This window comes from Orbicella franksi, chromosome 10 (genome assembly GCF_964199315.1).
Source record: "Orbicella franksi chromosome 10, jaOrbFran1.1, whole genome shotgun sequence".
NCBI lineage: Eukaryota > Metazoa > Cnidaria > Anthozoa > Scleractinia > Merulinidae > Orbicella > Orbicella franksi.
Window position 1 is genome coordinate 28,900,967 of NC_138154.1, and position 17,186 is coordinate 28,918,152.

General features: G+C 41.0%; 2 protein-coding genes and 1 pseudogene across 2 annotated transcripts; all 3 read right to left on the bottom strand.

The window, feature by feature from the left end:
* Positions 1-8,752: 8,752 nt before the first annotated feature.
* LOC145501803 (uncharacterized) lies at positions 8,753-9,258 on the bottom strand. The gene is made up of 2 exons (XM_081481195.1): positions 8,967-9,258; positions 8,753-8,874 (listed from the first exon to the last, which is right to left on the bottom strand). The coding sequence occupies exons 1-2, from the start codon at positions 9,256-9,258 to the stop codon at positions 8,753-8,755; spliced, it is 414 nt and encodes a 137-aa protein (XP_081337321.1).
* Positions 9,259-9,329: 71 nt separating this feature from the next.
* Positions 9,330-10,547, bottom strand: LOC145501804 (uncharacterized). The gene has a single exon (XM_081481196.1). The coding sequence runs from the start codon at positions 10,545-10,547 to the stop codon at positions 9,330-9,332; it is 1,218 nt and encodes a 405-aa protein (XP_081337322.1).
* A 205-nt stretch (positions 10,548-10,752) lies between these two features.
* On the bottom strand, positions 10,753-11,862 carry LOC145500429 (uncharacterized; annotated as a pseudogene).
* Between the last annotated feature and the right edge of the window lie 5,324 nt (positions 11,863-17,186).

Consider the following 17,186-nt stretch of genomic DNA (forward strand, 5'->3'; position numbering starts at 1 on the left):
AAGACCCTTTCAACTGAAAGTTACAGACCTCGATAATTTTCTAAATGCTGCAACCCGGAATTTATACAATAGTGTAAGCCCACCTTTGTCGTCTTTTTATTTTTTTGGCCTATAATTGTTCTCATCATTTGCGGGGTAGCTATAACTTTCTTGTTTTCGGCGGTAAGGGAAAATGTTGCGAAAGATGCCTTTATAATATTTAGGGCTACAGCCTAGGCGAATTTGATGCAGACCTGTATTTGAAACTTTAAAGTTTTGAATTTCTTATTACTGGAACGCCTGCAATACCAGGCTCAATTTTGTAGCAGCTTGAAAGAGTTCTATTAATCGAGAGGTTCAGCTGTTTCTCTATTTTTGTAAAGAACTGCATAAAATATTTGCTCTTACCAACAGATCACAGGAGACTTGCCATTCGAATTCCCGGTTGTGTTTTCAGACATTGGACAGTTAAGCAAGACGTAAACTCAAGGAGTTCTCCAAAACAGTAAAATAACTGTAATGCAGAGGATACGCGTTTCACTAAGTGTGATGTTTTTAACATGGGCCGCTTTTAATTCATAGGACTTGTTTTTTTACTGGAATATTGCCACTACCTGCTTTAATCGTATTGAAAGAAAAAAAGAAAGAGTAGAAACGAATTAACTCAAAAGTGAATGCAATTGACTTTCTCTCGGTTTCTACTTTGAATTTAATACGATGTTTTTAACGCAGCAACCATCCTAACTGACTGGGCCAAATGGTTTGACTATCACAATGTAATAAAAAGAATCAGCAAAAAAGTTTATAATGTCATGAAGCCTACCTTGTCAAGAAGGAACTTCTTAAGCCCTGGTCGGGAAACGGCGTATGATAGTCGATGATAGTTGAATGATTTTCCCTGAACTTTCACCGACTATCATCAAATATCATCAAATATCATGCGCCGTTTGACCTGGGCTTTAGCGATTGGTCTCAGTGCTAATGAAGAACAGTCTCTGCAAACTAGAAGTTAAAACTCATATTGCGTAAGTTAGTAGAAGAATTAAATGTCAACAATATGTCAAAATGCTCTGGCGTTAAATAGTAATTAGTTGAATATTTGTTCGTCTCGCTTTTCATCTGTCTGTGACAAAAAGACAAACATCACGCTTCAAACTGAATTTTCCGCATAAGAACTTTGCACTAAACATGCAAGAGGTGATATCTATGGTAAAAAAAAAGTATCAGGAAATATACCATGAAATATGTCTAAAGACTCTCTAAACTGCGTTGCCAAAAAAAAAAACCAAAAAAAAAAACAAAAAACAACCAGCATTGTCGGGAAGTTGATTCAACCTCCAAAACGGGAGAGCAGTAAAATTGCATTAATTCTGAACTAAGTATCTTCGTGTAAACAAACTGTCAATATGCTATGCCGTTGAATAACAATTGGCTGAACTGTCTGGAATCAAGAAATAAACAACAAGCTACTGACGTAACTAAAACTTGCTGGCGGAGCACGAAATATACAAATCAAGTTCAGTCCTCTAACATTGATGTATGTTTTAGCAGACGTAGTCTACTATGTTTATGAAAGGCCGGTGCCTTCTTTTTTTTTTCAGGATTTTGTGGTTTTTAACGTTCTAAGAATTTGTTTTTTGTTCAGTATCAATGATGTTTGCCCAGATTCTCTCAGTAGTCCAGGTGAATTGTCTTCCAATTTCTTTTGTTCTCTTTTTATTTCATACACGACCAAAGACCTCCATCCTTTTAATAAAGGTCATTATTTTAACTATAATATTTTTTTTAAATTAAGGTTAAAATAGTCCTTGTTTTGCATTAATGCCTAACGTTAACTCAAAGCAACTTTAAAAACATTCGCAAAACAATTATTTTTGGCTAAGGTGCAGAGAGAAGGCCTATTGTAAATGATTGGCAAATACCTCTCAGTTATAACATTTCTGAGGAAAATTTAAATACACCCGACTTGATAATACCTCAAAATACCGCAATAGTCACTTTAGGAGTTAACTAGTCAACACGTATTTCTTGCCCAATATTTGCTGCTTTCTGACGTTCTAACCCCGCTCATGTTGACAGTCACTACACCAGTTTTTAATCATCTTGTCATCCTATTGATTATTTGACAGATAACGCACCCAACTTAGAGGACGCTAATTTCGTTTCTACTTCCTTTCAGCTGCTTCTAAAAAAGTTAATGCTTTGAAATTTTCATTTCGACTTCTGTGCGGTCATTATTAGGCATAGCTGTTTTCATCGTTTTCATGTCGGTTTTTCGTAATAATAACAATAATATAAATTTTACTGTGGGCGAGGGAAGTGTAGGGGAAGTATTACCGAGTCTGCGATGTAGAACTGTTAGAATGCTGCGAGAACTCGATCTGATCACGTGTTCGATTTAACCGGCTTTAATTTCCCTCCCTTGCCCCTTGTTATTATAAAGTGTACAGGCTTGCTTGGCCAACTTTTTCAATCCATGAAAGTGACTGTCTGCCTACCCTTTTCCCTAGCCTCGCACTGGAGTTTAACTTTCGTTTTAATGATAATCCTAGTAACGGCCAAAAAGCGTGCCATGAATTTAACTCTGAAAAAGGAATTATTTCTTTAAAGACTAGATATAGATATATCTATTGCATTGGTATCTCAATAGTCTGTTCACGTGACATGGAATTTTTACAGTAACTGTATTTTCGAAAAGCCTTCGTCGAAATTTGGTGTTTTTCAGAGTTTAAATTTCTGTTTTTGAATGATGTTGGATTTTTATAGATATTTTAAGTCAAAAGATTCACTCTTCTTCAACAAATTTAAATGCTTTTCAAGATGTGTAAGTTAATTGTTAAGTCAAGATTTCTGGACAAAGAAAGCGGGGTGCACCAACACCCGACCCCATTCCCTCCGGTTCACACTGAAAAAGGGACAAAAAGCCCAGGATAAAAAGGGATTAAAATCGCAGATTACGATGGCCTGGTAATGTACTGAGGATGACTCCAATGAAAGGACAACAATAGTTGCCTTGAGATGGACACCAACTGGGAGAAGAAAGAGAGTCAGGCGAAAAACTACCTGGAGGAGGACAGTGTTGAAGGAGCTGGAAGAAATGGATCAAGATCTTGTGGGACGAAACACAAAACAAAGCACAGGACAGGGTTCAGTAGCGGTGTATGACTGCGGCTCTATGTTCTAGCCGGGACGAAAAGGATAAGCGTGTTATAAGTAAATAAATAAGGTTAAGCTTAAGGCTTCGGTTTCTACTGATTGACTTCATACTTCGTTCGTGGTCTGCTAGTAGACCATTTCCGAGTTGTCTTTTGCCTCGAAACCATTCATATGGAAATGCGTTCCGCCTGCAGGTTCATTTTCATGCAAATCAAACTCATTTTCGCATGAAAGGTTTTGCACCAAGACTCGTTTTGAAACAGAGGCACAAAGAAACTCGGAAATGGCCTCTTAAAGAACTGGTTCATGCTTTGCGTGCGTATATCGAGTTATGGATGAAGGCGGGAAGTTTGGAGACAAGAGAGAAAGTGCTGAAGTTCCACGAGGCGCTGCCGAGAGTAGCTCTAGCTTCTTCAGTGTTCTCTAAACTTCCCAAGTACATCCATAACTCGATATACGCACAGCTAAAGGCATGAACAAATTCTTTTATAACATATCGACAACAACTTGGGCGCTAGGACATGTTGTATTTGTGATTTACTATAAAGTTCAATCAGTTGGGCGAATAACTGTTTAAATCACTAGGAATGGCTGCCCAGTCTTTTTAGCCCATTAGGGTTATTTCTGGCAGCCATGTACTCTTTTTATTTTAAACTTATTTTTGTTCATTCAATTTCTAGCTGAATGAGTACAAATAACGTTGTTGTTGTTAGTGGAACGAAAAAGTTTCATCTGGTTTCTGTAATTTTCAACGAAAAATCCGCTTGTTCGAATTAATAAAAATGTAGGCAAACAAAGTCAAAATACTCAATTGAGTTTTGGTGTAATCTTAGCTTGGTAAAATTCAGGGGACCGAAGTAGGGTTTGGATTGTTCAGAAGATGTTCACATTGCCGAAACTTCAACTAAAAGAACCGCAGCTTAAATGAAACTAAGATTGAGATTGGGAGAAGAGATATGCTAGCGTCGCTGTCGTTGAAGGGACGGTGGGTAGAGAAACTCGCTTTAATTATACCGTCGAGTAGAGAAGACTTGCGAGAGCGCAAAATTTCCATGCAACGGTCGTATATAGGGTCTTGGTAATCTCCCAGGGAACCTAAATAACCAAATCGGAGTTTGCCGCTTTGATAAATCAGGTCATGAAATGACATTTTACGCGAATGAGAAGGGTAAACTACCTTATTGTAGGAAATTAACGATCGATGCACTTTATAAAGGCGATTTAAAAAGAATGGCGTTAAATTAATGCATCTTAAGAAGGAATGTCTACTAAGACCAAGCCATATATCGGAAATATGTGGCACATGATAAAAAATCAAAATTTTTCATATTTAGCCCGGAGATGGTCTAGCCTATGGTAAGCCTAGAAAAGTGCTGGATTTTTTTCTTAAATAGTTTTCAAACCCGCCAAAAAATCACAAATTCATTACGGCCCACGTCTGGTCAAAAACACGCAAACTTTAGTGACTCATAAACTGTATTCCCGAATACCGGCCCTCGTGGGACGAGCGAGCGGTCAAACGCGAAAACGAGGCGTTGTAGGATAAAAATTACAGATGACCAGAGAAGTGACTGGGTTGACATGTCTGTTTTGCTTTGTGAGGATAATATTCCTGGCTCATCTCTCGCTGGGAGGAGCCCAGCAGAGCTAAAAACTGAGGAGATACGTTTTGTTAGTGCGCACACGTTTTGCGCATCACGAAAGGCTTTGTTTACACGCCACGCGCGCGGTAGGGTTGAATCAACCTACTGTAACCAAATCAAGTTAATGAGGCTCCACTTAAACCAGGAATACCAGAATAGAGGCATATTGCTGACCACAAACCATTAACGGCTTCCATCTGAAAAACTAGCTGTTTTCCGTGGCAAATTATGCTGAAATCCAACCGCAAACATGTACTTGCAATGGGGTAATGCGCGCGCGATTAAAACAAGTTAACAACATGTTAGACTTACTGGGGAAGTGACAGGAAAATAATACAACGAACACCGAAAAAGTTTTCCATAAAGATGAATACAACTCACTTAACTTTTAAAAACGCATAGTTAATTACTCCAACATTTTATGTTACGAAATGGGTGGTAACACTATTAAACAAGTGATTGGTTTTTGGCTGTGACGGAAAGTTATTTAGACTGAATTTTGGCTAAACCAGAGACAGCTGTGAGGGACGCTAAAACCGCTATTCCGACGATTTCCAAAGTTAACCTAAATTTCGAAAATTTCTCACTCAGATTTGGCCACTGTCTTATTTTATTTTCCTTCTGGAATTTCCAGATTTTTCCGGTTAAGGAGGCTGCTGGCTTTCCAGCACTTTTCCAACAACTATACTTTCATCTCCCGTCCTCAGCCAAGGGCGGGAGATGACTGACATTTCAGGCTATTTGACAGGTGAACACTACAGTGGAACTCCGCCTCACGATCACCTCGTTAATATGGTCACCTCGTGATTACGGCCAGTGTTTTTTTATCCCAGCGAAACGCCCTTACATTTTCTTACAAGAAAATTCCGTCAGTCCAACCACCCCGTTAACACGGCCAACAGCCTCATTCTGAAATCTCAACCTGTATAATCCTGTACAAATTTACTCCGTTAATAAGGCCACTCGAACCAGTTACGTTTATCTTTCCATTGCAATATGGCATAACGGAACTTGCGCCCTCTATAGCGAAGCTCATTAACCTGTCCCTCTCATCAGGATCGTTTCCCTGTAGTTGGAAAAAAGCCAGCGTGACTGCCCTTTATACCATACTTGCAATGTGGATGATGTCAACAACTATAGGCCATTTCACTAATTCCGGTGCCGTACAAAAATCATTGAACGCCACGTGCATGATCATTTGTTCGAATATCTCGATGTTCATGGCCTTATTTATAAGAACCAGTCTGGATTCAGAAAGCAGTACAGCACAGAAATGGCGCTGGCATATATAGTTGACAGTTTGCTATTTAATCTAGATAGAAACCGCGTCAATGGTATGGTTCTTGTAGATTAAAAAAAGGCTTTTGAAATGGTTGATCATGTGATTCTGCTCAGAATGCTTCAAGCCTATAAACTACAATCATGGACAAAAGTCTCGGGACAAATTTGCACTTTTGGACACACGCCAGACGCGAATACAACTTCACCTGCCTAACCTGGCCTCTCATTCCACCATGCAATGTTGAAAACTACTACCAGCAATTTCTTCTGATTTTCAACATTGTATTGGGTGGGGAGGGGGAAGAGCAACGCGTTTTTAAAAGGAAAGCAGCGCTTTTTTCAAACTTCAGTAGTAAAACACAGATAATTCATTAAATTACGTAAGTGTCTCAAAGACTTTTGCCCACGATTGTAGATAAGGGCTGGTTCATGACCAGTCATACTTAACCGAACGTACTCAATTGGTTTCATTTAAAGGACAGATATCGACTTTTAGGACTGATTACAGCGGGTGTGCCCCAGGGTTCCATATTGGGTAAAGATAAAGATAAGATAAAATTTTATAGTACACTCCTTAAAAGGTTTTTCAGTGAACAATATAATACATGAGGTGAGATAAGTACAAAGTACACTAGTTATATATTATGTATGAAGTACACTAATTATATAAAAAAAAAAATGGAAAGGAAGAAAAATAAAAGAAATAAGAAAAATTTAATTTAAGAACTCACTGAGAAGCTTTGTCTTCAGAGTTTTCTTAAAATTTGCATGACTCTCGCATAGTTTTAAGTCTTTGTCTAAAGAGTTCCATAGTTTTACTATTCTGTAATAAAAAGATCTCTGACCAGCAGTGGTTTTGCACAGAGGAATATTCAGTTGTTGTGAGTTTCTTGTGGTTCTAAAGTTCATGCTTGATACTGTCGAAGGCCTTGCTCATGTCTAGGTACACTACTGCTGTAGCTTTAGTTTGGTCAATCGCTCGTAAGATTGCGTCTGTAGAGGATATTAATGAAATTTCGGTTGAATGCCACTTCTTGTTTCCACTTTGATGTGAGCTGATCAAATGCAATTTTTTCACACACCGTTGATATAATAGGCAAAAGTGAAATCGGTCTATTATTACTCGCTACTTCGCGATCACCTTCTTTTGGAATTGGACATACCTCAGCCGTTTTCCAGACACTAGGGAAAACACCACAATTGAATGAACTGTTTATAATAGAGGTTATCGATGGAATGGTAGCAGAAGCAGATTCCTTTATGACACGGGATGGTATTTTGTCAGTGCCAGGTGCTTTTTTGTTAGCTAGCGACTTCACAACTCTTTCAACTTCAGTTCTTCTGATGTTCATCAATGATCTACCCCTACATATCCACACGCACATCGACATGTTTGCCGACTACACTACCCTACTAGCGTCTTCTGGTTATGCTAAAGAACACTCTCAGCCGAGAGGTCGCCAACGTCGATGAATGGTCAACAATCTATCTGTTAATTGCTCCGAGATGAAGACAATACTAATCGATGGACCACGCCTATGGAGAAGTTTAAATAAAGAAGATCGCAATCTTGAGATTCAGCTTAAAGGCAGTGAATTAGAAAGGGTTGAAAACATTGAGCTGATGAGCCTTTTACCTGACCAACAACTCAGTTTCGATGTCTATATTGATTCTTTATGTAAGAAGATAACAAAGCGTATAGGCATACTCAACAGAATTGTAAGGCTTATTTACCAACAGCAGAACTCGTACTTTATTGTAATGCTTTAATTAAGCCACTGATAAACTCTTGGTCTTCGGCCATCGTAGTTTAGCTTGATTAAAAATATAACACAAATAGCAGTGATAAATATTATATTGCAGCGTAACATGGACAAGCTGCTGCAACCAAGACAATATAAATACAAAAGCGTTGTGCTCGTATTATCCTTGATACACAGCGACGCCATAGCATTATAGATCTATTTAACACTTGAGGATGGGTGCCATATTATACAGAATCCGATATAAAGGTGCTTAATTGCATACAAAAGGATCATGGGTACCACCCTGAGTACATAAATGAACTGTCAATATTTTTATGAATTTGTTATACGAACAAACATTTTAGATTAAGTCAACTTAAGGACAGGGTTTTTTTATTCCATGTTTTTTTTCTACTTTTAATTGCTACTGTTGGACATCTACAACTATGGAATTCACATACTTGAGCCGAGTATTACGTCCACTGAACATAAAGGGCCAACCCACCGTACACGACCGTTCTCATGTGGTTTTGAGAGTTTAGTTGGGAGAGCATTGCATCGGTAGCGCAAAGGTCGTAGGTTCGAATCCCGTTCAGAGCCTGAAATATTTTCAGGTCTTTTTTCCAGTAGTGTTGTTCCGCATGTCCCAGGTTCGAAGGTCAGCGAAAAAGTTCAGTCTTCAGAACATACAACATTTTCATTTCCGAGGAGATAAACGTGTACACTTTTCAAAATGGCCGACAACTCGCAACCTCGTGGTCGAAACAACAGGTCTTACTGCGCATGCGTGCAAAACTCCTATTATGAGGGGGACCCCAGGGAATTGCTAATTTACAACAAGGCTTTCTGCGGAACATCCTCCCCTTCCTTGATAAGACAATATCAACAAAATTGCACAAACTAAAAAAACACTATGAAAAAAAAAAGGTTCGGTTTCAATGGGCAAAGTTACACAACTGGTCTCCTGTACACCGTTTTTCCCACTTGAACGTCGACGACTCGGACCTGGTCGTCCTTTCCAGGAAGCACTTTGATGGTGCGTCCCAGGGGCCATTTTCCTCTCGGAGTTTCTGTAGACATTACAATCACCACATCGCCAACTTTCAAATTAGGTTGATCTCTGCGCCACTTCTTTCTTGCACTCAAACTCGAATCCACTCACGCAACCACCTATGCCAAAAGTTGCGAACAAGTTCCTTGATCCGACGCCACCTCTTTATTGGGTTGAAGTCTTCAGTGTCAACACTGTCCTGTGCAAATCGTCCTCCTACTTGCCCATGAAGGAAATGGTTTGGGGTGAGAGGAACAAGGTCCGATGGGTCGGCTGATTGATAGATTAGTGGCCGAGAGTTAATTAAGCGTTCTGCGCCAACAGTTGCACTTAATAGTTCCTCATCGGTGATATCTGCAGAACCCAAGATTGCATAAATGGCTTTCTTTGGCGCTTTGATCATTATTTCATGCACACCGCTGAAGTGCGGCCAAGCAGGCGGGTTAAAGTGCCAGTTGATTCTGTGGCTCGATGTTATATCTTGGATCTTGTTCTGGCTAAGGCTTCTAATTCTTTCAACTCATTACTTCCACCAACAAAGTTAGTTCCATTGTCACAAACAACATCTTTGGGAACACCAAGTCGTGACGTCATTCGAAAGAATGCATTTAGGAATGAATCAGTGTCAAGGCTGTATGCTACTTCAAGATGCACAGCCCTAGTCTCTAGACAAGTGAACAGACACAGGTATCTCTTCTGGCGTGTCTTTCCTCTCCCCTGTTTGATCATGAAAGGTCCACCAAAGTCACGGTCTACACTCGCGGTGACTCTGGTGAGCTTACTCCAACTTGAGTATCTTTGTGACTGCAGGCGGTCTTCACTGGTCAGAGCAAGGAATGTCTGCGTCTCTGTTTGTTCTGCTTCTTGGTACTGCTTACGGGCTTCAATGTCTGGTCCTTTCTTGACCTCAATTTTAGTCTCAGGCCACTCAGTTGAATCTTGCTTTAGGAATGCTGGTGCGTTCCACCATTTCTCTTTTGTCAACAGCTTAGAGCCACTTTCTCCTCTGGTCAGTAGATCAGCTGGGTTCTGTCCGGTTGGCACATACTTCCACTGATTTGGACTTGTCAAGGCTTGGATTGCTCCGACGCGATTAGCTACAAATGGCTTGAACTTTCGACTGCATCCGCGAATCCAGTAAAGCACATCCATGCTGTCAGACCAGAAGCTTCGGTGACTACTCTCAATGGCAAGGACTTTTCCAACTGTCTCGCTGAGCTTAAGCCCTACTACAGCCGCCATCAGTTCTAACCGCGGTATGCTTACAGCTTGGAGTGGTGCAACACGAGACTTTGAAGCCACAAGACAACAACAAACAGACTCGTCTTCATACAGACGTCTGGTGTAGCAGGCTGCGCCGGACGCTTCTTGAGATGCGTCAACAAACGTGTGTAAAGTTATGCTTTTTACTATAGTGGTGCTTCTCAGGCATCGTGGAATGTGAAGGGTGGGTAGTACTGACAGCTCATCAAACCACTTTGTAGCCTTCCACGACAGCCTTCTATCCACCGGCTCATCCCAGTCGACATTACTTGCCCACATCTCTTGAATCAGGACTTTGGCACGCATTGTGTACGACGACAGCAAACCAAGAGGGTCAAACAACGTGGCTATCTTCCTTAGGAAACTGCGCTTCGTATGATCATTGCTCTTGGTAGGCAGGTTAACTTGAAACTTGAACACATCCTCCATGGGAAACCACAAAACACCCAGTGTCTTAACAGAGGGCAGTTCTCCGCTGTCGAGGTCGACTTCGGTCGCACAATCTGAAGCTGGATTGGACAGTAAAACGTCTGGCACGTTTGATAGCCATTTCCGGGCATGCATCCCAGCAGAGTCCCATAATCTTGACAGCTGGCTGTACAACTCTACACCGGTCTTTGACATCTGGAACGGAGTCCATGCTGTCATCCATGTACGTGCTTTCCAAAACAGTTTCCGCCGCTAGGGGAAGTTCTGATTGGCGTTGTCTGGCATGTTCTTGAGCAACAAACTGTGCTTGGAATGGGGACGAGTTCACTCCGAATACAACTCTGTCAAACTCAAAGACGTCAGGTTCTCGGTCAGACTGCAAGTCTCGCCACAAGAAGCGATGATAAGGCTGATCTTCAGGTCTTAGCTTAATCTGCAGGTACATTCCTGAATGTCGCACATTAGGGCCACAGGATTGCGGCGAAATCTCAATAGTACCGCAAACAAGTCTTTCTGGAGTTTAGGCCCTTGGAGTACAATGTCATTCAGAGATACGTCACTGAATTTCGCTGACGCGTCAAACACAATACGAGTCTTGGTGGTCGGTTTGTCAGGCTTCAAGACTGGGAAATGGGGCAGGTACCAAAGTTAATCAGGCTTGACCTCTTCATGTGACACGTTGTGGATGTATCCCTTCTCTTGATAGGTCTCTAGTACTTCTTTGTAGACTTCACCGAGTTCTGGGGACTGCTTCAATTTCTTCTCAGTACACTGTAGACGACTCAAGGCCATGCTGTAATTGTCAGGTAACGACGGTCGATCCTGTTTCCAAGGCATGCCAACAACATAGTGGCCATCAGTGAAGGTCAAGGACTTAGCAACAATGTCCCTATCAAGCTTCTCATCCGGTCTGACAACCAGAGTTTCTTTAGGTTCATCAATGTCCCAGTAACGGCGGACAAGACTGTTCAATTCATGCATGTCATTCAGAAAAAAATGTAAGATTTGTCTGAACTTCTTCCGTGGGGATTTCTGGGGTCCCAATACACGTCCAGCCAAGCGGAGTCAGTCTTGCTATGGGCTCTCCTGCCTTTCCTCTGAGATCCTCCAACGAGTACAGCAAGTCTGCATGGTCCACACCAATTAGAAGATCAACAATCGGTCTTGGTCCAACCTGAGGGAACTTGATGCCTTTCAGATGCTTCCACTTGTGCTTATGTTTACTCCAGTCCACCACTTGCATACTTCCAGTCACTCTTTCGGCTGTATAGGCTGAGGCTAGTTTGGACACCTTTCCATCAGAACTGCTGATCATCAATTACACAACTGAGGTGGCCAACGTTTCTTGATTTTCATTCAATACGTTAACCGTTAGTTCATGTGGTCTACCTTCGAGACCAAGTTCTGCTGCAATGTCACTATTTAAGTAAGTCCTACTGCTTCCGTCGTCAAGAAGGGCATTCACTTTGATTCTCCGATGATGATTAGTTACATAGACAGGAACTGTTCTTAAGGCTACGAACCCTGACGAAGGCACTGCACCAGTTCCTGTAGTAATAGTGTGGGTTCTCTCTTCAGACTCCCCTTCCGCGGTGCCACCAACTTGCGATGTGCTTTACGAATCAACTTCTCCGCTACGTTTGCTGCCTCGATCTTCTCTTCTTTCTTTGGATCTTCACGAAGCATCCGGTGATGGTGAAAGCGACATCCATTTAACCCACAAACTCTGCTCCGATAGCATGCTTCTTCGCGGTGTCCATTACTGAGGCATCTGAAACACAATTTCTGCTCCTTAGCGACATTCCACCTCATGTCTACAGACATCTTCTTAAAGTTCTCACAGTCCCACATGCCATGGGATCCTTTACACAACTTGCATTTGTTCTCCTGTTTCTTCTTAGGTTCGAGATCTACTTCAGCTAGGAAGGTTCTCTCTCTCTTGGACCCACTGAGGACACCTGTTATGGTCTCAGAAGCTGTGGTCAAAAACTCAGACTCTCTGTCAACAAACTCTCAGTGTTCCTACATTCTCAATGCGATGGCTGTCACTAATCCACTGCTTGTACTTAGAGAGAAGGCCTTTGTTGAACTTCCGTTGAAGAGTAATGTACAATGATCCATTTCCTAGCTCGGCTTCCTGGTTAGCATCCTTCAAGTTCACAACAATTCCATCAAGCAGCTCTGAAAATCTCTCCAGGTCTTTCTCATTGTCCTCTCGTAACGGCTTAAAGGCATCCAGTTCTTCAAGGCGAAGAGTGAGAGCTCTACGTTTCCCACCATACTTCCGCTCTAGTCGAGACTTTGCAGCTTCATAGGCAGCAACAGAATGGCCCAAATGCTCGATTACTTTGAGGGCCTCCCCTTGAAGGCATTTACGTAACCTTAACAACTTGTATTCAGGTGATGCTTTGGTACGATCTACACAAGAATAAAACGCCGCTTTCCACGTTTTATAGTTCTTCTTTTGGCCAAAGAACTTCGGAATGGTAACTCTTTTGGGTAAAGCAGAGTCAGCGCTGATCTGGTCTGAAATTGAGGACGAAAGCTGTTGACTGTTCCCAGTGGGCATTAAGTGAGCTTGGCCTCCACTGATAGGTAATTGCTGTGTTGCTGATGGAACATAACGCATAGTACTCGGTGAGGACGCAGTTACTGCGGTAAACGGTAAGTAATCTGACCGATTCACAAAGTTTCCAACCTAAACAACAGGTAAAACTGAAGTGGGCTGCTGAGCCTGAAGGTACTGTTCAACCAAACTGGGCATAGATGTAGATGCCACTGAACATGGAGGATAAAACGGAGTAAACGGAGTAGACGAATAAACAACTCCGCCCATCGAAAGCGGAGACAGTCCGGACATCTCTCCAACGGCAGTCGAAATAATTGGCACATGTGTAGACGAAGACACAACAGGCTGTTTTTGAACACCACAATTTTGTTCCTTTATCGGTTCCTTGGACGACAGGCACTCGTTTAATTCTCCCGATTTTTTTTTTGATGCTTGTTCTCGGCCGCCACTGTGGTCATTTTCCCCCGCTTCTTGGTCCGGTTCTATCGGAAGCCTCTCGCTACCAAGTTTCTGTCCGAGTTGTTTCTCGCATTCCGCATACGTTCGCTCGATTTCTTGTTCAATTCGACCAAGCTCTACTTCTCGCTTGGATACTTCTTCTTTCAGCCGCTCCGTTTGCTCCCTGGCCGATGCATTGCTCGCGTTGCTCAAGTATCCTCTCACAAGTCCTTCGAGTTCTGTGAAATCCTCCTCAATTGCTTCCAGTTCGTTCGAAAGGACACTGAAATTTCCCGAGTCTTTCATATCTTCGTAACACTTTCCTAAATTCTCACAGACTCGAAGCACGTCCTCATAAGCGCCCGAAAATACATCCAAACTCTCCATAACTTACATGCTTGACGACAGCCCTCCTTCCATCACCATCATGAGCTTGTTTTTGGTCCTCGTGTACCTCCACTTCGATCGCATTTTCTCTTTCTTTAGTCGTTCCATGTCGAATAAATCTCTCCACGAACCTCGCTCTGCTACCAGCTATGTTCCGTATGTTCCAGATTCGAAGGTCAGCAAAAACGTTCAGTCTTTAGAACATACAACATTTTCATTTCCGAGGAGATAAACGTGTACACTTTTCAACATGGCCGACAACTCGCAACCTCGTGGTCGAAAAAACAGGTCTTACTGCGCATGCGTGCAAAACTCCTACTAGGAGGGGGACCCCAGGGAATTGCTTATTTACAACAAGGCTTTCTGCGGAACAAGTGTTATGGCAGCATTCGCATCTATCATCATGTCTACATTTAATTGCTACTCTTGGACATCTATTACTACTTAAGACAATTATTTTTAGACTGAGTACAGTACTGTTAATGTCGAGTAAATACTTCTTAACTTAGTTTTTAAATCATGTCCTTATATTGGTTTAATTTTAGATGTTTAATTTAGGTTTTAAAATATTTATAATAAATCTTTTATAATTCTTAATCAAGGGCCACAGGTTTATTAGTTTTATTAACTATCTAGTGTAAACTCTCTCTAAGTAAAGTTTGATTGAATGATTGATATCTAATGATTGAAGTTTCGGCTATTTTTACATTTATACCTACATCTCGAATGCCTATTAAAGAACAGTTGTTCAGAAGTGCAATTGTGTTTGTTAAGAAGTCACTTAAAATAGACCAGTCATGAAATTTGACCCCACCCCGTTAATACGGCTACTCGAAACAATTATGTTCATCTTTCCATATTTAATACTGTATGTACCGATTGAAGTTTCAAGTATTTTTTTTTTACATTTATACCTGCATTTCGAATGACTCGTCCCCAGTTATCTTCTGACAACTTCATACAGCGCACGGAACGGGGCGAGGTGGCATAGCATACAGCGCGCGGAACGGGGCGAGGTGGTAGCGCAGTGTGAGATGGGTAGGGAGAAAGATAGAAAGGGACCTTGCGCCGTGCCGCGTTTGGTATGAAGATGACTGGGGACGAGTCAGGTTCCATTGTACCACTTCAGAGCGGAAAAACATACTGTGCAGCTTTCTGCGTATCGCTAGCCCTACTTGCGGGCTCAGGTAATAATGCAAGCTGCAGTGGTTGGAAAGAGAGGCAGACTGTAATAAAGTAGGCGAGGATGTCGCTCGGTTGATTTATTTATACTTGAGCAAGCACGATTTTTTTTTCGGTATTTTACTGTTAAGAAAACAAGTCTCCCCCTACCTGCTGAGAGACTCTCGTGCATATATATTCAGTAGGTTGCTTATATGTATGCAATATGTAAATAATAATAATGTAATAATAATAAAGTTTTTGGGCGCATTTAAAAAACTCAATGCGCTTTCATTACTATAAAAAAATAAATTAGTTAAATCCTATAAAATATTTCTAATAACAGTAATAAATAAAATAAATGAAATAATTAATTAAAATACAGTTCCTCATAAAATAAAATAAATCAAAAGTAAGATTTCCGAAACGAGAATGTTTTGAGGGCCGATTTAAAAGACGAAAGAGATGTTGTATTTTTAACAGATCTAGAATCCGGTAGACTGTTCCATAATATAGGTGCGGAGGAAGAAAAGGCACGTTCACCGTATGTCACAGAGTTCACAGTAGGGACAGTGAAAAGAAGTTTAGAGGATAAGCGTAGGCTCCGTTGTGGGTGGTATTGTTGTAGGAGGGACGACAAGTAGGCTGGACAAAGTCCATGGATAATCTTAAAAGTGTGAAGAGTGTTTGTGGATAAAATGTGTCTTCGCAAAGAAATTGTACACTGAGGGAAAATAAAGGGTTCGGAAACCGTCTTTAGGTTAATTTTGTCCCCCAAAAATTGATTCTCTACGAAAACAATACACCAGCATTCCATTAGTGACGTTAAAATGTTGCTGCTATCACCGCTAAATGTAATAACGCTAAATATAATACCAACCGCAAATGTAATAAAAATTAACTGTAAATGTAATACTAACCGCAAATGTAATAAAAATCAACCCTAAATGTAATAACTTACCCCACCGTAAATGTAATACAATTTAACACTAAATGTAATAAGCTGACCAACCGTAATTGTAATACAAGTCAACTTCAAATGTAATAACATAGTGTTGAAAGCTCCCTTACGGTAACCGGGCATCACTCAAAGCTTAACTGGTAACTTCTGAAGATTTCCCAAGAAAATAGCCCTTCTGATGGTTAAGCATTTGCAAACATCATTTCCGAAATTCTTTACAGCGGATGGCGCAATTACATAGCCCACTTTCGAAAATAGTGGAAGCCTGGGCGAGAGAAGGCGCGCGCTCAGTTGTGGGATCGTTTGGGGGAGCACGAGGTTGAAAACAAATGTGCGAGCGCCTCCAAACGATCCCATAATTGATCCCTCACCCATACTCACCCCAGGTTTACACTCTTTTTGAAAGTGGGCTATTATTAGAAGTCCTCCTGATTGTGTTCAAAAGAGTTTGATGAGACGGTAGTATGATAAAACAGATAAAATATACTGATGGTACAGTTGATATAATGACAACTTTAATAGCAACGATACTCATTCATATATAATCACAACTTATTTGTAAATTAAATAAACATATTAGAAAAACGTATTCATACCCGGATAGGTATTGTATGGGAGTAACCCCCCGGGGATGATCTGCCTAACGGTTTAGTTAGTAAAGGTGATTAACCGTGATTGGGTAATCTGATAATCTTTTGAAGTGACATCATATCACTGACGACATTGATGCCATTTACGCCTTTGCCACCCTTAGTAGCGTGTTATTACCAGTTAAGCTTTGAGTGATGCCCGGTTACCGTAAGGGAGCTTTTAACACTATGTTATTACATTTGAGGTTAACTTGTATTACAACTACGGTTGGTCAGCTTATTACATTTACCGTTAAATTGTATTACATTTACGGTACGGTAAGTTATTACATTTAGGGTTGATTTCTATTACATTTGCGGTTAGTATTACATTTAGAGTTAATTTTTATTACATTTGCGGTTGGTATTACATTTAGCGTTGTTATTACATTTAGCGGTGATACAGCTGCTAACCGGGCATATTGGAGAAGCGTGCAAAGTTCATAACTTTCTTTGTTTACACGATCGACGAAATTCCCACCATTTTTTCTAAC

What these genes read in the sequence shown, in the direction of transcription:
- LOC145501803 (XM_081481195.1), bottom strand. Translation starts at nt 9,258, where the DNA reads ATGATCAAAGCGCCAAAGAAAGCCATTTATGCAATCTTGGGTTCTGCA. An exon ending in CTTTTGGCATAGGTGGTTGC is followed by an intron (nt 8,875 to 8,966) that starts GTGAGTGGATTC and finishes TAATGTCTACAG; the next exon opens with AAACTCCGAGAGGAAAATGG.
- LOC145501804 (XM_081481196.1), bottom strand. Translation starts at nt 10,547, where the DNA reads ATGGAGGATGTGTTCAAGTTTCAAGTTAACCTGCCTACCAAGAGCAAT.